Here is a 25,111-nt window from a genome sequence, read left to right as displayed (position 1 = left end):
TCTTAAAATAAATTGAAGGTGATTCACGCTGACATAATGTAGCCTTGCACCTATCCAGTCTATGGTAGCCTGTGCTAAATTCTGGATAAGTTGCCAGACCGAATTTCCAGAGCTTGCTGCAAAAGCAATGAGGTGTATTTTGCAAACTTTCAAACTACCTGTGTGAGAGCATTTTTTTTTTAGAATAAGTACAGGGCAAGATAATGATATGAGACTGTCGCTGCCTACCATTTCGCCACAAATAGACAGGCTGTGTGGACTTCACCATGCCCAGATATTACACTGACACGTGTCCCCATAGACATATATATACGTATACATGTCTATGCGTGTCCCCTCTCCCCACACATGCACGAACGAACGCACACACGCGAGCGCGTAGGCACATCAGTGGGCCGCGGATTACTTTCTAGTCAGAATGGTGGTCCCTGGGACAAAACCAGTTGAAAACCCCTGACCTAGATGACACCACAGACCAAATAGAGACCAACACAGTTACTTATAACACTGGATTTATATTATTTACGGTAGCGACAGTGATGTCACATCCGCCCCTCTGACGATTTGGGAGATTGAAAGGGCTGAAGCATGGCAGACACCGGCGTAGTGGAATTACTTCTGAAAAGAATAGAAGTCGTTGACGGAGGTGTTGACAGCCAGGATGTGGCCATTGCTCTATCAGTGGACCACCAAGTTGTTGTCGGTGCTGTTAAAAGTCTCCAATCCTTGGGAGATGTGAGTTTTACTATAGCGATTCGCTATTACCTACTAGCGGAAGTAGTTGCCTCCGTCATTTGTAGCTAGCCCTTATTGAACTGATGCAATAGCTCTGTTAAAACTTACAATTATTACAGACAGTATGGCGATACTCTGCAAATAGAAATAAAACGTTGTTTTCGCTTCAAATAGTTTACTCGAGTGTATTGCAATTGTGTTTTTCCCACCACAAAATGTATATTATGGAGCAGCTGCTTTCTCTTGTCCCCTAGCATAACGTTGCAATAATACTGTCATGTTGGGCTATGAAGGAAAAGAGATTTAAGTTTGAATTCTAAACGTACTTGATAATCGTGCCAATTAATAGTGAGAGTTATACCTGTATAATACTTAATCTTAACAACCATTCATCTTCATTGCTACTCTTGTGTTTACCTCCACGTGTTTACATGCTAGTAGTTATCATTACTATCTCACCTTTGTGGCGATTTTGCAGATAATCTCAGCTGAGCAGCGCTCGTCTAAACACTGGGAGCTGACTGGGGAGGGACAAGAAACCGCCGAGAAGGGGAGTCATGAAGCTCGTGTCTACAACGCTATCCCTGAGGAGGGCCTTCCTCAAAGTGAACTTATGGTGAGTCTGCAATGCCCAAATCACCAGCTGCAGGGATCAAACCGCCCATCACTGCAACAGAACTTGACCGCATCCTTTCATTTTACCATAGGCCACATTTTGTTGCGGGTACTTAATAGCTGATATTAATAATGTTTGTTTTGTGGCAGAGTGGCTATCTGGGGCCTAAGCCTGAAATGTAATCATATTTTTCATAGCACTTCATTGACTGGTTTTTATCTTGAGTTAATTTGGCATTGTACTGCTTTTGTAAGCGGCTTTGGATAAAAGCATCTGCCAAACGACTAATCGACTAACTACTGGCCATTGGGACTAATGTATGATTCATTTTCAACGTGTCAGTGTTGTAAGCTAATGCCCCTCTGCATTTTCCCTGTAGAAACTGCCAAGTGGAAAGGTGGGCTTCAGCAAAGCCATGTCCAACAAATGGATTCGTGTGGACAAAGGTCATGAGGGTGGGCCCAGAGTCTTCAGAATGGTGCGTCTTTTTGCTGTGTGTGTGAATTGCTGTATGTGTGACTATCTATATTGTCAAACATATGTATTTAGATATTTACTGCTCTTGTCTTTCCCATCAACAGCTATAACTATGCATAGAATGAAATGTGTGATCCTTGGTTGGGATAATGTATGGCAGGTGGAGAAAATAGATGATTCCGTCCAGGAGAAGATGGCGCAGATCCAGAAGGGCCTCGCTAATGATGTGGATGAGAAGGAGAAGAATGAGCTGAAGAAACGTAAACTGTTGACAGAAGTGTGAGTGTCAACATGTCTGTTTATTAACTGTGGTGGAGCAGTGATCAATAGTGATTGATACTGAGCTGTATAACTTCGGACATTTTTTTTTACCTTCGTAGTGTAGTATTTTGGTCAGCAGATGGAGCTAGATTGCAGGTTTGGATTGAAAAACGAATTATATGCGTCTTGATTCTCTTTTCAAGCTTTGAAAAAAAAAATTAACATGCATGAATAAAAACTCACTCAAGATGTATTGAATGTATAGGAATACTGGAGAATTTTGTGGTTTTGCAGTTCCTTTAGAATTATTGTTTGACATGACAGGTTGATTTTTTTTACTTTAAAAATGGGTTCTAAGTTTATTTGATAGAAAAACACTTTCAAATTTATTGTAATTGCAGAAGTGTTTTATTATTACACTAAGCAGTTACGATAGTCTGTCATTCCACAGTATTCACGTTTCCATTATGCTTACCATTAAGCAACAAGCTATAGACCGGCCCATGCATGAAAGAACAAGAGAAATAGCCAAAAAGTTATTTTAAAACTTAAACAAACATAGTAGAGTTTTCTACAAACGAAATAGGACATTTAGTCTGATACCAATTTCATAACTTTCACAAATAGTGTTTCATTTGTGGTCTGCCAAAGGAGCTTAACTTTGTCTGATCCAGACCCTGGGCACAGAGCAGTCAAGCACTGTTACATGAGTTCTGTGACATTCTTCTGTCTGTCACAAAGACAAGTCAATCCATCTTTTCCCCTGTGGGAGGTGCCAGCTCCTGCTCTGAGCTGACGCGGGCGTGTTTCGGCCCAGAGATGGCCCACATGGCTCTGTTTCAGCTGGGAAGCTTTACGGGGGCTTGAGTGGTAGTGATTTGATTTGCTTTTTTAATATCATAAATGGATGCAATCACACTGTGTTCCCTGCCTTTTGCATGTGGCTTAGACACCAAGCACAGTGCAGATCGCGCTCCTCCCCAAATCTCCATCCTATTTACTCCCCAGTGCTTTGTCCCCATGTTCTCCAAGATAAAAGCCTCTAAAAGGGTAGGAGATTCTGGTCCCTTGCATTAATACATGGATGAGCTGCCATGGCCCTTTTTGTTATGATGGGGTCTATGTTCTCTTATAGTGCCCAGCTGGGGTCTATGTTCTCTTATAGTGCCCAGCTGGGGTCTATGTTCTCTTATAGTGACCATCTGGGGTGTATGTTCTCTTAAGTTCTATCTGGGGTGCATAATGGTTTTCAGAACTTGCATGTCTTAAAAGAGCTATAAGCTATTTCTGTCAAATACATTTGTCATGAAATATTTTTCAATACTGTTATTCCAGTATTCATTAAAGAGAACAGAGTGTTAACACCTGTAGGTAGCACCACAGTTTGGATTTCTCAGTTGACTTAAAATGAATGTGTTCCGCATGAATTTCAGGACTGTCAAGTCCTACTGGATCACCAAAGGCCCTTCCTTCAGCACCACCATCACCAAGCAGGAGACTGAACTCACGCCCGAGATGATCGCTAGGTGAGGCAGGCTGCAAATTATATCCATGATCACAAACTTAGAAATATTGCTTTTGGGTCTTGTAAGTTACCGTTTATGGCTTATTGTTTATTGTTTTAAAATGGGATGCCCTTGTAAGGCTAGTACCCTGACAGATGCAAGACAGCTTTTATTAGGTTATGTTGTAATATGAAGTACTAAAGCCCTGTGTCTGTTGTCGCAGTGGGAGCTGGCGACAGAAGTCTTTCAAACCCTACAATTTTGAAGCCCTTGGTGTAGCTTTGGACTGTGGACACCTGCACCCACTCTTGAAAGTGCGCACACAGTTCAGACAGATCTTTTTGGAGATGGGGTAGGTTCTCTGTCCATTGGAATAAGCTGAGCCTCTCAACACAAAAAGACTGGTTCCATTTGGGTTCCAAGTTTCTTAAAATCCATGTGAAATGTGAAACAAGCGTTTTTACACATTTGTATGAAGCTGATGGTAGAGTTCACATTTCTACACCTTGTTTGCTTGTGCTCTCATTTCAAATTGATTTGTTGCAGGTTCACAGAAATGCCCACAAACAATTTCATTGAGAGCTCCTTCTGGAATTTCGACTCCCTTTTCCAGCCGCAACAGCATCCTGCAAGAGACCAGCATGATACATTCTTCTTATCTGGTGAGCAGAGTGTTGGTTCCTTTAGGACTAATTTGACATTGTATCAAAGGTAAACCTGGGAGGTTATGCTTCATAGTAAAGCAAAAACAAGGTGTTAAGTCAGTCATTTCTCAGTCTTGCAAACAGTGTAAGTTCTTTCTAATAGCAGAATGTGATCAATATTGACAACATGTTTGCCTTTACTGCAGACCCCGCTGTGTCTCATGAGTTTCCCCAGGACTACCTGGAGAGAGTGAAGAAGGTCCATTCTGAAGGTGGCTATGGATCACAAGGGTATGATTCGTTTAGACATGGATTCACAGAAGCTTCAGTCTGCATACATATCTTTAAATGCCTCTGGCTTGATAACGAATAACGGTTGAAATATAGACATAGCCAAATATTGCATACAATGAGCCAAGACAAGTGTAGTTTTGTCTTGGTTGATCTAATAATATTGATTTAAGAACCTGGAGACAGAAATGCTTTAGCATCTCACCTGCTTTACTAAATCCCCATTCGGAATAGATACATTTACTAATAATATGTTGGCCTTAAATTAAAGTTCCCTAGTTCTAACAAAACTGTCCTCATATTTTAGATACAAGTATGACTGGAAGATAGAGGAGGCCCAGAAGAATATTCTCCGCACACACACCACAGCTGTAAGCGCTCGCATGCTTTACAAGCTGGCGCAGCAGGTATGCATATTTACACACACCCACACACACACCCACACACACACACTCAAACAAACACATGACCACTCACATACACTTTTGTATACCAAATATCTGTACAATCCTTCAGTTGGAGATGGATGACCCTACATTTGTATGTGTAGTTTTTGCTTCATCATCTCTAAGTTCTGAAGCTGAGGTTTTCCTGTCCCGCAGTGCTTACAAGAAGAAAAGAAAAAAATAGCGAAAAAAGAAGGGCAACCAAATAAAAAGAAAAGAGGTGGTAAACGAAGAAGAAAAAGAAGCGAAGAGGTAGATGCATGCAAGATGGTGCTATAGTTAAAGGAGTGCATGTGCTGTGCTAAACCATCCACTGTTTCCGTTAATCCACAAGCACTGGTTCCGTTAATCCACAAGCACTGGTTCCGTTAATCCACAAACACTGGTTTCGTTAATCCACAAGTCCTGGTTTCGATCTACGCATAATAAATGCTTCACTAATCGTATTTAATAGCCACTCAGACCTGCCTGCACGCCGCAGTCAAATAACCCAGATGGACACAAAGCAAAGGCTCAGTGACTTTAATGGGGATTCAGATGCTCTGGACCTCCTTTCTGCTTTGGGCCATAAACAGGTCAATGTTGCTCACTTTTTGAGAGAAAAAGATGAAGAGCTCTTCTTTGATCATGCCTCCTTTTAATAGCACTGGAAGGGGAAACTCCTGCTGTTGGAATGATTTTGGGGCAAAGCAGTGCCTACCATGAGCAGCTCTGCAGATCATCACCCTGATCTATAACCAATATTGCATTGAGGAGGAGATGAACTTTTTGTCTTGTCTGTTTAATGACATCATAAAATAACCAGCTGGAGGTTGATAAGGTGGAGCTTTAGCGATGATTGGCGTAATTCTACCAGGAGAATGTTAGTCTAATAGCATACAAAGGAACCTAAGATATAAAGGAGCCTAAGATACAAAGGAACCTAACATCTGAAGGAACCTAAGGACAATTCAATTCAAATTTTTCACCGGAAACTCTGGGAATGGTTTTTCTGTGTGCATGTTTTTGTGTAGTTCAGTGTGTATTGGTTTGAGAGAGTGTTGCATGGTTTATGGAATTTAGTTCATTGGTTCAAGAGTGGTTGTTATGTGTGTGTTATTTAAGGTGCATGGAAATAGTATGCTGAATATTGGTTAAAACATGGGTCTGTTTCTGCTTTGTTAATTAGTTTGGGATGAAAGTGAAAGATATAGGGTTCTATACATTGATCTATCTATTGAGAATTTCCATTGACCTTATTCAGTGATGAATTCTGGATTAATTTGTCCAGTAGTAAGTATCCACATCAAACAGCATGGGGGCAATTTGTCTAGGGGAGCAGAAAAGATGTTTCATGTGAGTTCAGCATGTTTGTAAAAGTCTTGGGAGTGAATTTGACCCATTCTAGAGGACCACAGCATACAAAATGAGTTTCATTGGTTGAATGGCAATAGAAAACCAGTTATAAAACGTACTAAAAATGACTCAATGGTTTGCAGAGTACGTATCTAGTGGGCCAAGCTGTAAATTGTGACCAAGATCAGGTTCCAGAGGCTCAGTCAGATAGGATTTGATGCTAGATTTATTTGCACAAGATGACACTTTTGTGATTCAGATTCAAGCTTGGAAGCGATGAGCCTGTACTCATAAAATGGCTTCATATTCATGAAGCAAAGCAAGTACTACATTTATACAACGTGAAGTAAAAGACTTGGAAAAACTATACTTCTACTACATTCACTGCTTACACTACTTTAAGTCTGTTTGACTATTAATGTGCTAATTCCATGTCTAATTCATGTCTCTTTCAGGCAAAGTTCACACCTGTCAAGTACTTCTCCATTGACAGGGTGTTCAGAAATGAAACCCTGGACGCTACTCACCTGGCTGAGTTTCATCAGATAGAGGGTGTGGTGGCTGACTATGGGCTTACCCTTGGTGACCTCATGGGCATTCTACATCAGTTCTTCACAAAATTAGGTCAGGTTTGACCTTTTCATTTTAGTAGCAAATGTATTTTTATTTCAATAGCGACCTTCTAAACTTTTAATTTTAGTAGCAAATGTTTTTATGCCTGCTAGGGAGGTAATGTTTTTGGTGCTGCTTGTTTATCTGTCTATAAGCAGGATTACACAAAAACTATCAGCTCGATTTTCCTGAAACTTAGTGGAAAGGTTTAGTATGGGCCAAGGAAGAACCCATTCAATTTGGAGCTCATCAGATTCACTGGGTGGATATGTCAGGCCTATGGCCTCTCCTTGAATGTAGGTTTGCCCAGGACACAGAAGTACCAACAGCATTTAAATATAAAAATAGCTTTATTTTGTATTAAAATGTTGAAGATAATGTATGTTTAAAAGCAGTCTTTAAATTAATTAAACATCCATAAGAAGGTTCAGTCACAAGCTGTCCTAGACAACTGGTTCCATTTGCAGCAATGCAAGATCGTGATAATCTTGGTGTAGAGCTTGGTGCGTGACGTCGTGGGCGACGCCCCCTCATGCCGATGGAATTTCCTGGAATCCCCAGTGACGTCAGTCGTGTCCTCCCTGAACCAGCAGCCACATACACCATACACAGATGTAATCACAACTCAGCCGGTCCAATACAGAACGCAGGCCATGTACACAGTATAAATTGGACGTTAAAATATAAAAGAAAGATTACGTCCCTTAGCTCAGGGATTATGAGCAATGATCACCCAACAACCGCAGTTTTCCGCGACGATGACTTAACCTTGACCCGTCTGCCTCTATCTGTCCCAGCCCGGTTCGTTCTTTCTTTCGTTCGTTCGTTCCCGTCTCGTGGTTCCCGCCGGGCACCCAGTATGTCTACAGCTCCCTCTTCTTATACCCTTCCTCTTTGCCCCTCGATCCCGTTGATAGGTTTGGTGATAATTGTCCAGGTATTTTTACAGGTTAAAGCAATAAGGTAATTGGCTAGCCCCAATAGGAAGTAATCACAGCAATCAATAAATGTAACAGCACACTAGTCACCGCAAACCAGAAACACACCATAACATTCTCCCATACATTCCCAATAGGCTGACAGATACACAAATGTAGTTTAACTTTAGCTGACATTGCGATATATGGTGTACAACATTTGGCCTTGGTGGAGGTCTGCGCTCTCCAAGTGTCTTTGTAGATGTGCCTGCAACAGTTTTCTAAACTGCTTCAATACATCCTCCAATGACCAGTTTAGATATAAATTTGGTGCTTCTCAAAGTATTTTATGTTCATGAACATATGTTTTTTTATAATTACAGGAATCTCCAAACTGCGCTTCAAACCAGCCTACAACCCTTACACCGAGCCCAGTCTGGAGATTTTCAGCTATCATGAAGGTATAGCCATCATTAAACCATATTTTTTTCTACCAGCCATCATGAAGTTATAGCTGTCATTAAACCATTGCTTTATCTACCAGCTACCATGAAGGTATAGCCGTCATTTAACCATTGCTTTATCTACCAACATCTATGCATCCAATTCAGTTTTTAAATATCTTCTTCATGTTATCATAGAGGAGGTGTCAGTTGTTTTAAGATTCCTAATGCCCTCACTATGGGTAGCATTTATTAAACAAAAGTATATATGGAAGCATCTATGTTTGTTTTCAAGTTGACTTAGTTGCCTCCCTATTCCCTTCTCTCATCAGGGCTGAAGAAGTGGGTGGAGGTGGGTAACTCTGGAGTCTTCAGGCCTGAGATGCTGCTGCCGATGGGCATCCCAGAGGAGGTGTCTGTTATTGCCTGGGGATTATCCTTAGAGAGGTGCGGTTATTCATAACTCGTTTAATATTATTTATAATAATAATAATTATTATTATTATTATTATTGCGACCTTGTTTGTTCATTTTTAGGCTGCTTATTGCTCTCAATAGAATGTAGAACATATTGAAAATAATGAGTTGTATCAGTTTACACGCTTGTCTGGTTCCAGGCTGTGAGCTGGTCTAAGAATAGAGATTGTTTTCTAACGCCGTTACTTTACTGTGACCTAAATGTAAGGAAAGGACATTCATGAAGGTTGGGCGCGCGTACATGTAACTCATGACACAATCCGAGCCAACCTTTGTTTTCCATCCTATATAAAGCCAAAATATTCTAGACTCTTCTACAACACTTCTGTCTGCTCCATCCAACCTAATTCATCTAAGCAGCTCTACACATGCCCTTTGACTAGTGTCAGTTTAGCTTCTGCCGTGTGCTCTTCTCCGGAGCCACAGTCCGTACCCTGCCCTAATCCAACCTCTGTCCGGCCAGGATCTGGCTCTGACTCAGCACTGGGAGCCCAGCTGACCAATTTAAAGGAAAAGCTTTACATTTAGGTTATATTATTTAAATGTCAGGAAAAAAGAATGATAAGACCTTAAACTGATGTGTGTTTTTGCTACCAGTTGCTTGATTAAAGGTAGGAAATAGTTTTCATCATGGGGGATCCATTGTAAAGGATGATGTGAAATATAATGACTTAAAATTATAGGTTCCAACCATACTTGACATATGTCATATGACATGCACATATTTTTGTAGACTGATATCTCACTTATGTATTTTATTATGACTTTTGTTTCCTTCTGTATAGGCCCACTATGATCAAGTATGGAATCAACAACATCCGTGAGCTTGTGGGACACAAGGTCAACCTACAAATGGTCTACGATAGCCCCATCTGTCGACTAGACTCTTGAATTTCCACCGGGCAGGTATCCAACTCCATGTCCTGATCAGCTGTCAACTAAGGACTCATATTTTCTGGCCCTTCCAGGCTGGCCAGTCCTCTGGTTTCCTATTTATACTGCCCTCTGTCGATGTGTGGCTGCCGGACACATCATGGCTACACTGCCAAAGAAGAATTCTGTCTTCTAGGCAGTGTGAGGGATATCGGCTATTAATCACTGTTTTTCAAATCACATATGTGATTGTCAATGTCAAAATGGATGGTTGACTTAAAACGCTGATTTATTATTAGCAGATAGACCTGTCATGACCCTGGCCTGGAATTAGTATTATCAGCCAGGGATGTGACTGAGGGTCTGGCATTGGCAGTAGTGGATGCTTTGTGTAAAATCTTAATCTCTCCCTTTTTCCGTGCTATGTTTGTAAAAAAGAAGCATAACAAAACAATACTCTAACCTGTGTGAACCCGAAAGAAGGGAAATTCACCCAGGGTTGAAGTGGTTTATTAAAGTTGTTCCCAGAATACTGGTGTCAGTGTGCTAATTATCTTATTGAAATGCGAGAAGTTAAAATAAATCTGATGAAGTGTTACTTCATACAGTATTAAGTGTAAAACGAATGGCAAGTGTTAATGGGGTAGGTTAAAAGTTGATTAGTAAGAACCCTTGCAGTTGACATCTTCTCTGAAGCTGATGGACATGTTGTTGTAGCAGCATGTCACCAAAGAAGACTTAAAAGTTATTTGTGTGTTGCCAGGAAACCCCACTGGATTACGGTTCCTTTCCACACACGGTCTTTCCTCGAACGATGTCTTCTCGGTAGAAGCATGAAATGTGTGTATTTTTTTGCTGCGGACTAACTAATTAGGAAATATTTTGAGGACTGCGCTAAAGCTGTAACTTGTATGCGCAATTCCTGAGGTTAATTAAAGACTTAAATTCTCGTTTAACCCTGAGCTTACATGTCATTTCCCAATTAGTCTCCATTCTAAGGTATAATCCTCAAGTAATCCCGCTGGTTTGCACTTGTTGCCATATGTGGTGTTTTACAATCTACAACTTGCTCACAGTACAAGACATATAAGATGTGCACCAATGGGCTAAAGCCCACGACATAGGATCATCTTGACAACATTGTTCCAAAGATAATGTGCTGTCAACATGAAAAGGCAATAGTTTTTCACAAGTTTGTGAGTAAACATGCTGCGCCAGGGAGCAGGTGTAGAAATCGAGGAAATCCAGTGAGACGGATTAAATGTTGTGTAGGCAAGTCTGAATATACGGTAACCGCTTTAGTGTTATTCAGAGAGCTTATCCCTCTTGTCCGAAAATAGCTTGTTGGGCTACTGAAGAAACTAGAAGGACCTTCTACTACTACCAAATCTAAAGCACAACATAGAAAGGCACTTTTTTGGCCTGTTAGCATACTGTTGGACGTGTCCTATGCCTTGGGTCAGACATAACTGTTGATTTGTATTACACCTCAGGATTTCTTGACAATATAAAAATGCTAGGAGACCTTCAATGAGTATCCTCCTGATGGCATGGTCAAAAGTCAAAGTTCTTAATATTGCGGTCTTGTTTCTTTGTTTCTGGCATTTTATTGCATGTGCCATGGCCTGAAAATGTAAACAAATGCAGGACAAACGCCAGAATCAAATAAACCAGGAGCATATTTGTTGGGAACATCATCTTTTTATTATTCATTCAGAATTTCACAACAATTGTTGGTCTTGAAGCATTTTTGTAAAGACTTTTTTCACAATTAAAACTGCAAATTGCTCCCTTTCACATTTGATTAGACAATCATCTTAGTTATCATTACTACTTCCAGAAAAATTCTAGCCTTCGAGATCCTCCAAAATAATTGTGACGTAATGCACAAGACAATATTGCTTGAAAGCTGCTCATTTGAGATACTTCTGACCATTTGAAATCAGAGCTCACTGCCCTACACAAAGAGCAGGAAATGTTTTCCTAAATGGCTCTGTGAAAGTCAGTACATTGTTCATTTCAAAGTCCCTCTTCATTTCACCTTGATGAGTGAGTTTTTTTGTATCCTTACTCCAAAAGCCCAAGTGTCGAAAAAAAGAGATGGTCTCTGGTCAGACCTCTGTTCCCTTCTTAATTTCTATGTTTGTCCTTTGGTATCATGTGGCTGTGCACTGGGAAGCGGACATTTGAAACATTAGCACTTTTTGAATGCAGGTCTGTTTGGGGCTGGATACTGAAAAGGGATACTCGTCTATTTCAATCTGAATTTGGGGATAAAACATTACGTAAGGAAAATATGAAAACATACAAGTACAATAAGTACATTTGATCTTGTTGAGTCATTGTGGTTTGTTAGGGGTCAGAGTGGCTTCACCCTAATCCTCACAGTGACCTGATGTTTCATGGGGGTGGGGATGGGTTTGTGCATTAACAAGTCATCTTACATGGCTGGAAAAAACATAATAGTACCAGTCAGTATGATGTCAGTTCATCTTCTCCAAAGCCGAGATTGGACTGAGGAAGTGCTTCTTTCCTCACACTAAATCTTCTCTGATTGCATTTTGAGTTCAGCTTAGCGTCTTCATTTTTTGTTTGGTTTACAAGAGTTTCTGATGGGCCCGGCTCTTCTGAGATCCTTTTCAGATGTCCTGTGGGCGGGCTGTGATGACGTTGGGACTACCGAGCAGAGCTGGGCTGCTGTAGGAGCTGTGCGCGGGGAAGAAGGGGATGTAGGGCATGGCAGACATCAGTAGCGGGCTGCCCAGGGGACTTTCATCATCCGGCATAGGAAAAATCACTTCATCTGCATCCCAGACATGGAAGGCGTTGAAATGGTTCATGCCGGAGGATATGTGGGTGGGGGAGACACTTTTCAGATCACTCGCTTTCTCTGTAGGGTCCTCTGCAGGGCCAATCATACATTCTAGAGATTCAAAAAGAGGGGAAGGTGTTGTGTCCTTTGATTATTCTGTCATGGGACTGTGGTAGACAAAAATTATATTTGGCAATTTCTATGCACAAGTGATAAAATGACAAAAAACACAAAAGTTTGACAAAAAAAATCAATGGCAATGAAGTTCGAATTGTAATTTCCTGGAGGTACTCACCTTTCACCTCAGGGTGTTGGGGACAATTGCTATAAAACTGATCAGTTCAGTTCAGACAGCTCAGCCCATCTTTATCTCACTCTCACAGGTAAATTAAAACAAACTTTTCAAATACACTGCCTTCAAAAACATTTGACAATTTCGGATTATATTACCTGCAATATCAATCGCAAGATCCTTTATTAGATGTCCCACAATGGCATACGCCACAGCGACGACCACCACCGCAGCCATCAGCATGTACAGCACTGACTTTGGTAGTGGGATGAGGTCCCTTGCCACTGGTTTGTACTGCCTGTACAGTGGTTCCTCCGTCGGGATAAATGCATACCCCTTGTGGTTCGTGTGGTTAAAGCTTGTAACGTTTAAGGAATTCATGGCTACAGTATTTTGAGTCCTAGAGTTCCTTTGGTATGCAGGCTACGTCGAACACAAACTTGTCAGCGCATGTGCCTCGTCAAACCAACACGTAACAAAAAGATTCCGTTGTTCATTTTCTTGTCTAAAAGCAAGGGATATAAATGATAACAAGTTTGATTTGTAAGAATACAGTTTAGTTAGACAGGTTTCTTTTTCAAATGCAGGAAAAGTTGCCGAATGAATCATTTGACACGAATAGTAGGTAGTACTATAGTATACAGAAAGTAAGTACATTTGTGTCAAATTATTTTCTGACTGTTGGTAGCAAAATGAAGGAAACGTAATCTTACCCTCAACAGCCAGATAGTGTCTGGGCCGTGTCTTTGAATAGAGCTCCAGAGATTGTTGGTCATTAGAAGGGAGATAATGCGCGCGCCTTAGGATCAACATATCACTCTCCTTGGTGCTGAATAATGGTCCGCCTTATAAAGACGTCAGTCCACCAAGTTTTCCTCTCCACCCATTGGTGGATGAATACCCTACGACCCGCCCCTCGGTTCAAACTACAGCTTTAGTATCAGTGCAGTAGGACATTGAACATCACGATGTTATAATGAACTAGAAAATGCATTTCCTGAAGGAAATACCAGTGCATGAAATGCAAAGGTTAAGAAAGGAAGAAGAAAAGAAAGAAGAGTGAAAGAAGGAAAGACAAAAGGAAAGAAGAGTGAAGAAAGGAGAGAAGAGTGGAAGAAGGAAAGAAGAAAGGAAAGAAGAGTGAAAGAAGGAAAGAAGAAAAGAAAGAAGAGTGAAGAAAGGAAAGAAGAGTGTCAGAAGGAAAGAAGAAAAGAAAGAAGAGTGAAATAATGAAAGAAGAAAGGAAAGAAGAGTGTAAGAAGGAAAGAAGAAAAGAAAGAAGAGTGACAGAAGGAAGGAAGAGTGAAAGAAGGAAAGAAGAGTGTAAGAAGGAAAGAAGAAAGGAAAGAAGAGCGAAGAAAGGAAAGAAAAGTGGAAGAAGGAAAGAAGAGTGGATGAAGGAAAGAAGAAAGGCAAGAAGAGTGGAAGAAGGAAAGAAAAATGGAAGAAGAAAAGAAGAAAGGAAAGAAGAGTGGAAGAAGGAAAGAAGAGTGAACAAGAGTGCCTCTGGATGAAGAGATAAAGAGAGAGTGAAAATATTGAAAAAAGGAGATAAAAATGGAGTGAAGAAGAGAGATTGAGTGTGAGAGAAAGTAAACTGAGAGAGAAAGATGGAGAGATGGAGAGAGAAAAAAAATAGAGAATGGATGGTCTCTTAATGTTCCTAGTTACAGTTAAATTGAGAGGGACAGAGAGGAGAGATTCCTTGGATTTGGCGCAGGTGTCAGTGAAGCACAGGTGCAAGCCAGTTTAAAGACCCTATTATGATGTCATAATGGCCCAATGTAAGTCAATGGGAGAAATTTATATTCGTTTTTCTTTAAAATCTTAAAAAGTATAAAGTTTAGAAAAGTGAAAAATACATAGCCTAGCATAAGTGTCGTTTACAAGACCTACGCGACAAAGTTTGAATGAAGTTTCTACGTTAAGCGGTTCGGGCTGAATTAATCGCAGAAAAAGGTAACAAGAATAAGAAGAAGAAGAAGAAGAAGAAGAAGCCTAGGAATAACAATACAGGGCATTTCATGCACTGTAATTATTTGTCATTAATTACAGTGCATGAAATGCCCTGTATTGTTATTCCTAGGCTTCTTCTTCTTCTTCTTCTTCTTCTTCTTCTTATTCTTGTTACCTTTTTCTGCGATTAATTCAGCCCGAACCGCTTAACGTAGAAACTTCATTCAAACTTTGTCGCGTAGGTCTTGTAAATGACACTTATGCTATGTATTTTTCACTTTTCTAAACTTTATACTTTTTAAGGTATTAAATAAAAACGAATCTAAATTTTCCCATTGACTTACATTGGGCCATTATGACTTCATAATAGGGTCTTTAAACTGGCTTGCACCTGTGCTTCACTGACAGCTGCGCCAGATCTAAGGAACCTCTTCTCTGTCCCTCTCAATTTAACTGTAACTAGGAACATTAAGACACCTTCCATTCTCTACTTTTTTTCTCTCCATCTCTCCATCTTTCTCTCTATCCCTCTCAGTCTACTTTCTCTCACACTCAATCTCTCTTCTTCACTCCATTTTTATCTCCTTTTTTCAATATTTTCACTCTCTTTTTCTCTTTCACTCTTCTTTCCTTCTTCCACTCATCTTTCCTTCTTCCACTCTTCTTTCCTTCTTTCACTTTTCTTTCCTTTCTTCACTCTCCTTTCTTCTTTCCTTCTTTCACTCTTCTTTCCTTCTTCAACTATTATTTCCTTCTTTCACTCTTCTTTCTTTTCTTCTTCCATCTTCTTTCCTTTCTTCACTTTTCTTTATTTTCTTCTTTCCTTCTTTCACTCTTCTTTCCTTCATCCTCTCTTCTCTCCTTTCTTCACTCTTCTATCCTTTCTTCTTTCCTTCTTCCACTCTTCTTTCCTTCTTTCACTCTTCTTTCTTTTCTTCTTCCTTTCCTAACTTTTGCATTTCATGCACTGGTATTTCCTTCAGGAAATGCATTTTCTAGTTATGGTTAATTTCTACGTCTTAACTGTAAAACGATAGCCCAATGTGTTATTACTTTGGACCAGAAACTTGCAAATTATCTTCTTATTTTAGCCCAGCAGGTTATGTCCAGCCTGATCACTGACCAAACAGATACACACAGTAAATGCCTGACTGCTAGTCTCTTTTCTATGTTAACTTAAACAAACAGGCAATATGATAAGGAAAGCCACATTTAATACTCACTTCTCGTAAAGAATTGTGTTGATCTGAATGTTTTAGATCGGCTTCTTTAAGTCACCCTAACCCTAACCCTTAACAATGTCAAGTTTTAATTCTTGGACTTGGGTGATGATTTTTGCAAATGAGACAAAATGCTGCAACATCTTATTTTCCTTCATTTAAAAACACACACACACACACACACACACATTCAAAGACACACACATCTGTGTCAGCACAGTTTAGATATATAAAACTATTAGAATGTAAAGAGGGGGAAAGGCCTCACCTACTGTATGAGTGGTTTTTATTCTGTACTTTCATTAGCTGATAGATTTTCCTGGGGGATTGTCTTGCTAGACAGTGATTATTTTACCTGAGAGGAAAGAACCTCTTATGGAAGCCCCAGGTGTGGTAGCCTATAGTGCGTTCTTCTGTGTTATTGAGTTTTTACAAATAGCTTCTGTTCCATTTGGGACCAAATCACTGGCCTCTTAATGGCAAATTTGATTATGACATACAGAGATTGATCTGAAAGATAAGGGTCAAAGAAATGGAAATAGTTGTATTGTAGCAAAGTGATAGAATAATGAAATACTTCAGGTTCCTTGTTTGAGTTGAGCCATTTGCAAAGGTTGAAAATTAAAGATAGTGATGGGCTATTTTTATTCTCACAAAATATCCCATGCATTGTCCCAGGATATCTAAGAAGGTTGCAGCTTTATTGGAAAAAAGCATTTTGAGAACTGTGCCATGTGGTTTTAGTACTGTATTATCAGATAATCATGCGTTACTTTTTTAATTAAAAGCTTCATGAAAAACTGTGTTAAAGTTTACTTTCTCTTGAAATACTCATATGTTGTTTTATGATATTTTTCTTAGGTGCTTAAAATGATCCACTGCTGATGCAAAACACTCATGTGTTGCTGTTCTTTTTGTTGTTCATTTAAAGTTGAGATCTAATTTCACTTTCAGTGAATTTAAATTGTTCCATAATTGTTTTATCTGAGGACTCAATTCCAGTAAGCAATAAACGCCCCCATCTTTGGCAGCTAATTTACGTAATTCCTGGGTAGCCTAGTCCTCTTACCGGAGTTACATCAATTTTAACGCAATAACAATGTTATAATTTTGAGGAAATCACACCTCAAGTCAGGTGCTGCACAGTCTGTTCACAGTCTTTGAAAAATAAGGTAGAAAATAGCTAATACTCAAATAAATATGTATTCCCCCAAATGGAAATTCAACTAGTTTAAGCACTGTGATTGGGATTATATACTGGCCAGATGAATAAGCGACCTTAAAATGGGCATCAGGGATCTCTGGGGGAAGCCCTTGTGTAGCCTAGTCCAAGGACAAATCATTTGATATGGTTGACAGGATCCCAAAAACTACAAATGTAACCAAATGTTAAGTATGATTCTTTTCTCCGACATTTCTGTTTGATATGGTAATTCAAAATGAAATAAATACCGAGAACTGTGGCATAGCGGTATACTATTCATGAAATATGTATGGTAAAAACCAATGGGGATTTAAAACCCGTTTAAGGTTTCACGTCAGAAGTTTTGACACCAGATTGTGGCTCGTGAACAAGATCCTTGTGACCGTTGCAAACAGAAGGGAAAGCCTCCCCTTTCCTCTCAGATAGGTTACCATGAAAGCTACACATGTTACGTTTAGCTAGCCATTTAGTCATATGAAACTTGTAATTCCTCCAAATATTTCATTAGATTAGCTAGTACAGTTTATTTAAGTTACAGGTAAATAGCTCTATAAAAGCAGAGAAGGAAGTTTTGTCAAATCTCTGCATTAGCTGGTGCTTCGTAGCTTAGCTAAAGTTAACGTCAACTTAGTTATCGCTACAAGTTTACGTTACTATCCTAGTTTGGATAACAAATCCACTAAATGTAGACTCAAATAGCTCGTAAACAAGTCGTTTTTTTTATTTATATAATTCGTTTAAATATTTGCGTCAAATAAATTCACAAGCCCAGTCTCTAACTACCATTGTTTAGTTAGTAGCTAAAGGACATGGATCAACATTTGTTTGAGAAGCCATCCTCACCTCTATTTCAGTCTACACCAAAAAGTAACAACACTCGCCACCGGTCATCATTTAAGGCAAGTTTAAACCTTGCACGGTCATCCTTTAATATTCCTTTTGTAAACGCTATTGTTCTGACATGATATACAGCAAATAACTTTGTACTGGTGAAACCTTGAATTTGTAAGTTATCCAACTGTTTCTAGCAGTGGCCTTCAGGCCAGCTCTCTATTTAGGCTAACTTTAATTTGTTTTGTTTTGTTAATTGTTTGTTAATAGGATCTAGATGCCACAGTTCAAGACTCTTCAGACCAAACATTGCCATGTATGACTTTGGATGATAGCCATGAACCAGAGATGTAAGAGATAAAAATGTTCAGTTGCTTTATTATGGAAATATAGGACAAGATGGTATACATTTTTCTCTGATACAATCCTCTTCTTTCCATGAAAAGTGAAGACTCGGGCATTTGCACTTCCACCTTGTTGTGCAGTTCACCAACCAGTGAAGCAGAAGATAATAATATTACCTATTTTCCTCTGAACAAGAGGATTGATGTGATTGGGAAGAAAGCTCAAGACCTGATAGAGCGGATCAACCACAGGCGTGCTATGGACCAGAAAGTCATGTCTGACTTTGAGGACACACTGATGAAGAAGGTACCTGCAGGACAAGTGGACTACTGTTGTGATTTTTTTTGTAATGCAAGTTGTGTTTTGTAAATATGCTTAATTGTAGGTTGTTGGATGAGTATGGATTATTTGCATTTGTCTAAACCAACAAGTTTGTGTTTGCTTTGGTTCAGATGTACAGCATTCCTTGAGCCATCACTTATCACCTCAACAGCCTGTATTTGCCTGCACTCTATACACACACAGTTCATTTGTATGGGCAGGTGACGGAGACATGTCAGGAACTGAAGGACCACATGTTCAGTAAGTATGAAGAGCAAGGAGCATGGAGTTGTGGCATGGAGGCCCGGCTGCAGGAGCTGTCTGAGGTGTTGGGGAGGAGCAGCCAGCTCAGTGTGGAGCTTCAGGGTGCCAGTCAAACTCTGGTCGCCATCCACAAGGGAATCCAGCAGACGTCTGAGCAGTAGTTACACAATGGACAACTGTATATCCACAGTTTCTGTCTTTAAAAAGAAACCTGCTCACACCAGATGTGGTAGGCTGTGTTTTTTGCACAAGGTCAGTGCGCAAGGAGCGTGTGGTGCTTTGATGTAGTATATTTTATGTTATTTGTTAATACATTAATATGGAGGTTCACAGGAACTGTATAGGCACATTATAAGTTTGACAAGTTAAAGTGAAATAAAGTCAATTGTTTCATTTTTATGTGACCTAAATAGTCAATGGGGCAGCAATAGCAACAAGAAAGTTTGCATTTCAAATTAAGCACAATAAAAGCAAATTGCACTCAACAGTGGTTAAGTGACTTTTGTGAATTGCATTTGGCTGTTGGATGTTAAGAGTGTGTATTTGCTTTATGCTGTAGCTTATATGGATGGCTCATGGATGGGCCAACACCTTCACAAACTAGCAGAATGAAGCATCATTTAAAAAGAAAAAGGTTCGCCCCATCGCATTACTAATCTTCAGGATAATGCTCAGTAACATTTTTGAATAACAGTACCACTCTTGTTACTCCAGGACTGACATGACCATGAAGATAAGTAATTCTGCTATACCAAGATATACATGCTTAGGGATAAACAGCTTTTAAGCTGTGCCAGTTAATCACAGCAGAGGTGTGTGTTGTACCTGGCATGTAAATGGAGACCTACAACATGGAGAGAACACGATGAAAAACAGAAACACTAAACTGCAACCGGCTTTATTTATAAGGCATCATTTTAAGTTTTTACATTTGAAACAAATGCCTTTCAAACCATGCAAGAGAAAAGATCCTGATAGTGGATTGGAAATCATATTATTTCAAACGATCCCAAGTAAAGTTCATTCATCAACTGTAAATATGTATCTCAAATACTTAATGCGATTTATTACTGTGTTGCACTCTTTGTCTTGCCTCAGAATGCAGTAGTCATTTGTAAATGAACATAAAATGTGTTTTCTTTCTGAGCTATGTTATTCAATAAACTAATATTTACAACACCAATCGCTATACAAACTACTCTTGTTGGGATAGTAAAGGTATGGTGTGAATAGAAAAATACTCTGTTGAACTACAGCATAGTCCAAAATATCTGACAGGGTTCTTTTTAGTTTTTCGTCTCCTTTCTTTTGTACTTTATATTAAACCAAACAATTTTCCCTTTCCAACACAATATCCCGGTTGGTGAATACAGACCTGTTCAATTGTTTTTAGAAATTCCTACTATCAGATTTTTGAACCACTTTCTCAAAGGCAGCAGCTGGCTATTGAAAGAGCCTTCACAGGCATGAAAGAAAAGCAGGGTCCTATTTCCCCACAGTGAAGGACTGCAAGCCTGTGATGGCTCTTCCCAGAATCAGTGCATGAATGTCATGGGTACCTGTCAAAGAAGGAAACAATACCTTCAAAACTAAAAAAAAAGCCACATAGTTGAAATAAGTAAAACAAATATTTTGCAAACAAAATACAGAAGCATGATATTTTTGGTTTGGAATTGACGCTGATATCACTTCCTTTGTTCCTTCAAAAAACTGCCCTGCCTTGATTAAACAACACTTTGATGAGGCGGCATGCAATTGATTTCAGTACCGTAACTTTATTCCAGAAAGCTGAGGCACTACTAAATATTGATTAAACATTCACAAAAACATGAATGTGTGGAAGCCAGGCATCTGTTTCGTATTCTTATCTCTGCAGTTTCATCTTTGCTCAGTGCTTCTCATTTGCCAGTTACGGTGGCCCAAAGCAGAGAATACCATTGGTCCATTATCAGCAGACCAGATTTAAGAAAATGCTGTCAACTAGGACTGCTAGTGAAAGAATCTCATCAATACCACGTTCCAGTCCTTAGATATCAAGATACTGTTGAAAATTGCATTACTGAAACCTGCTTATGGGACAAAAAGTTGATAGCTTGTCATAAATATAATTTACTTGCCGCTTTCACTGCCTCAGACTCACTTACCCTCATACGTGTTGACTGCCTCCAGATTCATGACGTGGCGGATGATGTGGTACTCGTCAGAGATGCCATTGCCCCCCAACATGTCACGAGCCTGTCTGGCAATGTCCAGAGACTTGCCACAGCTGTTCCTCTTCAGCATGGAGATCATCTCAGGGGATGCTCTAGAAAACACAAGGCAGAAGAGGCCAGTCAACCAATTAATACAGGGAAGTGGCCTTAAAGCTTATTTATCATGTTATGTAATAATTTCATACTTTTTGTTATCAATCAGTCTGCCAAGTTGTAAGCAGGCCTGCAATCCAATGGTGATCTCGGTAAGCATGTCCGCCATCTTCTTCTGCATCAGCTGGTTTCTGGCCAGGGGCACTCCAAACTGTATTCTGAGGACATTCATAGAGGTTAATACATCCATTACTTTAGACAGCTTCAATAACACTAAAAGCTTCAAAAATGAGTTGTTATAAAACAGTCATCTAACACTGAGGGAAACATTTCTAAAGAAGACCCAATGTCTTCTAACCTGTCCATTGTGTACTGGCGGGCAGCATGGAAACAGAACTCAGCGGCACCCAACGATCCCCATGCAATGCCATACCGGGCGTTGTTTAAACATCCAAATGGACCCTGGTAGAAGACACACAGACAAAAGATGATCCTCATATTTACTCAATTCTGTATCTCACAGAGAAATGACACCATGGCACATTCATAATGGTGTATACGATGATGGTACTCACAGCCAGTCCTGACACATGAGGCAACAGGTTCTCCTCTGGTACCTCCACCTCATCCATGACGATCATGCCAGTGGCCGAGGCTCTGAGGGAGAATTTTCCCTCAATCTTGGGTGTGCTTAGGCCCTTCATGCCACGCTCAAGGATGAACCCCCGAATCTTGCCATCTTCACACTTGGCCCAAACCACACAGATGTCTGCCACAGGGGAGTTCGTGATCCTTTAAGTGGGGAGGAACAGAGAATGGGGGGAGATAACTGATTTGAATTATTATTATTATTATTTTAAAATCACACGTTCTGATAATAATATGACAGTGAATAGAGTAGTTCTGATAGAAGTATTGCAGAAATGAGGCTAGGTTACATTTCCTGAAGTCACACAAGGGCACCACCATGTGGACTCTTGCAGTCACTGAATTTTGTACTTGTTTACAAGTCTGGCAGATACTGTGGCACATTTAACCTTGGTTAGGAACAGGCAGACAAATCGGCTCTAACTCATTTTGAAGACTATATTGTCTTCTCCCAGTTTGTTTTGTTTGTTTCCCTTGGTCATTCCCTTTAAATTAAGCCATAATGCAGAGACCAGAAGCAAACAACACTGGTCTCTCTCCTTGGGTAATGTGACCCAATCACTATTAATAGAGGAACTAAAAATAATACTTTATTGGCATTGATATTTAAACAACTGCCCAGCAGAATACTCAAAATATTTAAAACCTCTGTGTGGATAAAAAAAACCATTGATTACCTTCAGAGACATTGAGGACCAACTGAACTATATTTCTTCCAAATTTCATGTCAGGACATTTAGTTTAGTGATTAAAAAAATGATTGCATGGAAAACTACACAAGAATAACAAAAGCCAAGTGGCTATCCACATTTCTTTGCCTTCTACCAATATCACAGCACAGTTCAAGGGATTTGTGGGATCTAATAGTAATGCTGCACAGGATGTGGATCAGAGGATGTGCTCACCAGGTCTTGGAGCCGGTGAGGGTGAAGGTGCGACTGGATGGGTTGTACTTGGCACGCGTCTCCATACCGCTGGGGTCACTGCCATGGTTGGGTTCAGTCAGGCCAAAGCAGCCAAGGATCTCGCCCCGAGCTGTAAGAGGAAAACGAAGCCCCAGAACATGACCTGTGGTTCTGCATACGCAGTAAAAACACTGGATTTGTTTTTTTTGTTTTGTTTGGACTCTCGTGTGATTTTATTTGGCTTGGCACAACTAGTGGCATGGCCAAAGGTTACTGACTCTAGGGTCTCTGGCTCTTACCCAGCCTGGGCAGGTACTTCTCCTTCTGTTCCTCAGTTCCGTAGGCATTGATGGGGTGCATGACCAGAGAGGACTGCACACTCATTACTGAGCGGTAGCCACTGTCAATCCGCTCCACCTCCCGGGCGATCAGACCGTACGCCACATAGCTTGTGCCAGCACAGCCGTAGCCTAAACAACGAGGGAGACATGGAGATATGTAAACATGTCAGAGTGCCACTTTTGTTTATCTTCCCTCCGAGAGAGAGATTACATTATTATAATAATACAAAATAATAATTAAATTATTAAAAAAAAAAAAAAAAAATGACCAACTGAAAATTGACCAATAATAATAACTAACATGGTTTTCAAAATGACTCCAATAATTGTATATTTCCATGGAAAAATGCACTGAAGGGAATGGTGCAATTCCTCAGTTGTACTGTGGCACCACACAAGATCCACTCTCTAAATGTATGTCAAGGCTTAGAAAGCCTAGAGTGTGCACATATCCATGGCTCAGTTTTAAAAAGAAAAACAAGACACTTAAAGACTAATTTTTATTTGTTGGAATTCATGACCAGAAGAATTTACAATTGGCTTACCTTTAATTGTTGGGCCTAGGACACCTAGTTCACCCATCTCAGAGACAATATCACGGTGGAAGACTTGAAAAACAAGACATAATATAAGCCATAATTCAAATATGACATTCAGATGCACTGCCTAGGTCTTGGCTGGTACCTTCATTCCTGTTGGCCATAAGAATGCGTGGCATGAGCTTCTCCTGGCAGTAGGTGCGGAAGGAATCCCTGATCATGATCTCCTCCTCTGTCAAAAGTCCCTCAAGATTCAAGGCATCTTGCCAGTTAAACTGCACCTTGGCTAATTTCAGAATTGAAGTGTAGTAAGCAGGGGACAGTTCAATGACATAACCATCATTATCCAAACAGAACACAGTGGATAGTTAAAATTACAAGACCTGATTGTCAGTAAAAGCCTACTCTGGTTGGACTGTGATCAACATACGTGCTTTGGGAAGCTTCTTTGCGGTTTCCTTTTCTGCTTCTAAAAATGAAGGCACGTTACTGTTAAAAACGAACCTAGCAATAACACAGGCTGTCTGAAAGGCAGGTTGGATATTTCAACCCAAACAGGCTCAAGGTCTGGTCATATTAACCCTTACCCCATTTTGGCGTTACTGCCGTTCCCTGTGATCTGGAGGCTAAGATGAAAACTGCTCTCTGAGGATTGACCAGAAGGCGACACAGACCACTTACTAATGCCATAGTTGAATCTGTTCCTGTGGAGAACAATTTGATCAAAATTAAAGTCCCAGTTAGCACTTCATGGAAGCAGTGGTGAAATCTCAATGCCAATAAGCTGTGATAGGCTATCACTTATCAAAAAGGGAATATATAGCATCATCAGAAATAACCTCAATAGACACTGACTACCTATCTATCAAGACCTTGTTCCGGATACACATGTCACTTACAAAGTTAACTACGAAACCAATATCCCGTTAGCATACAGGGACAGGTGACAGTGACTACGCTTACTGTTGACTAAGCTAACGCTCTGTTGGTGGCTAGCTGGCTTGCAAGCCGATATAAACGCGCTTGATATAGATATGGTGTACAACTAAACGTGTCGAGTACGACAATTAATTATTAAATTATGTTTTAAACAGTTCACCCCTTGAGTGCATGCTAACACATATGTCTAGGATATGTTTACCAGTTGTTTTCTTTGGGGGTAGTAGCTCCTCACCCTTACCTGCCTATCGAATGAGAATCCACTGACCATTCCTCCGAAAGACCATGGGTGGAGTGGTAATCGTTGACAGCCATCTTGAAAGAGTCAAGTTCCAAGGGTAACGTGTGTGTATATAATTATTTTGTGACTTCATGTCCTCTTATTATTCGATGCAAATATAAAACATACAATTTTACTAAAATATACTAAATCATATGTGCAAATAAAAGAGTCTGATACATCGTCACGTTGGCCCTATTTCCTGTGGAACACTCAAAATGGTCGAAACCTTGCGACCAAATTCAGATGCCTATGAGTTGCTCCTGTGGTCCGATT

General features: G+C 40.0%; 3 protein-coding genes across 5 annotated transcripts; 2 read left to right on the top strand and 1 right to left on the bottom strand.

Moving 5' to 3' along the window:
- Positions 1–378: 378 nt before the first annotated feature.
- farsa (phenylalanyl-tRNA synthetase subunit alpha) lies at positions 379–10,155 on the top strand. Its single transcript, XM_080855925.1, has 14 exons — positions 379–735; positions 1,214–1,351; positions 1,731–1,829; positions 1,989–2,107; positions 3,523–3,615; positions 3,818–3,946; positions 4,141–4,256; positions 4,445–4,529; positions 4,837–4,936; positions 5,132–5,227; positions 6,766–6,934; positions 8,223–8,300; positions 8,615–8,729; positions 9,545–10,155. Exons 1-14 carry the CDS (start codon positions 589–591, stop codon positions 9,648–9,650), a joined length of 1,590 nt encoding a protein of 529 aa, XP_080712051.1. The 5' UTR covers positions 379–588; the 3' UTR covers positions 9,651–10,155.
- An 8,110-nt stretch (positions 10,156–18,265) lies between these two features.
- On the top strand, positions 18,266–19,242 carry syce2 (synaptonemal complex central element protein 2; the record flags this gene model as incomplete). The annotated part of the gene is made up of 3 exons (XM_080855805.1): positions 18,266–18,297; positions 18,394–18,598; positions 18,835–19,242. The coding sequence occupies 3 exons, from the start codon at positions 18,266–18,268 to the stop codon at positions 19,036–19,038; spliced, it is 441 nt and encodes a 146-aa protein (XP_080711931.1). The 3' UTR covers positions 19,039–19,242.
- A 517-nt stretch (positions 19,243–19,759) lies between these two features.
- On the bottom strand, positions 19,760–24,822 carry gcdhb (glutaryl-CoA dehydrogenase b). 3 transcript variants are annotated; one of them, XM_080856745.1, is made up of 12 exons: positions 24,797–24,822; positions 24,204–24,320; positions 24,047–24,085; positions 23,762–23,902; positions 23,623–23,685; positions 23,036–23,206; positions 22,737–22,866; positions 21,759–21,975; positions 21,542–21,645; positions 21,276–21,401; positions 21,022–21,182; positions 19,760–20,436 (listed from the first exon to the last, which is right to left on the bottom strand). In XM_080856745.1, the coding sequence occupies exons 2-12, from the start codon at positions 24,304–24,306 to the stop codon at positions 20,363–20,365; spliced, it is 1,329 nt and encodes a 442-aa protein (XP_080712871.1). In that variant the 5' UTR covers positions 24,307–24,320; positions 24,797–24,822; the 3' UTR covers positions 19,760–20,362. The 3 variants fall into 3 exon arrangements, with proteins under 3 accessions (XP_080712871.1, XP_080712869.1, XP_080712870.1); XM_080856743.1 differs by having other exon boundaries at positions 24,758–24,809; XM_080856744.1 differs by lacking the exon at positions 24,797–24,822 and adding an exon at positions 24,516–24,741.
- Between the last annotated feature and the right edge of the window lie 289 nt (positions 24,823–25,111).

The sequence above is a fragment of the Sprattus sprattus genome (assembly GCF_963457725.1).
Source record: "Sprattus sprattus genome assembly, chromosome: 18".
In the NCBI taxonomy this organism is placed as follows: domain Eukaryota; kingdom Metazoa; phylum Chordata; class Actinopteri; order Clupeiformes; family Clupeidae; genus Sprattus; species Sprattus sprattus.
This window is presented reverse-complemented; position numbering and strand designations above follow the sequence as displayed.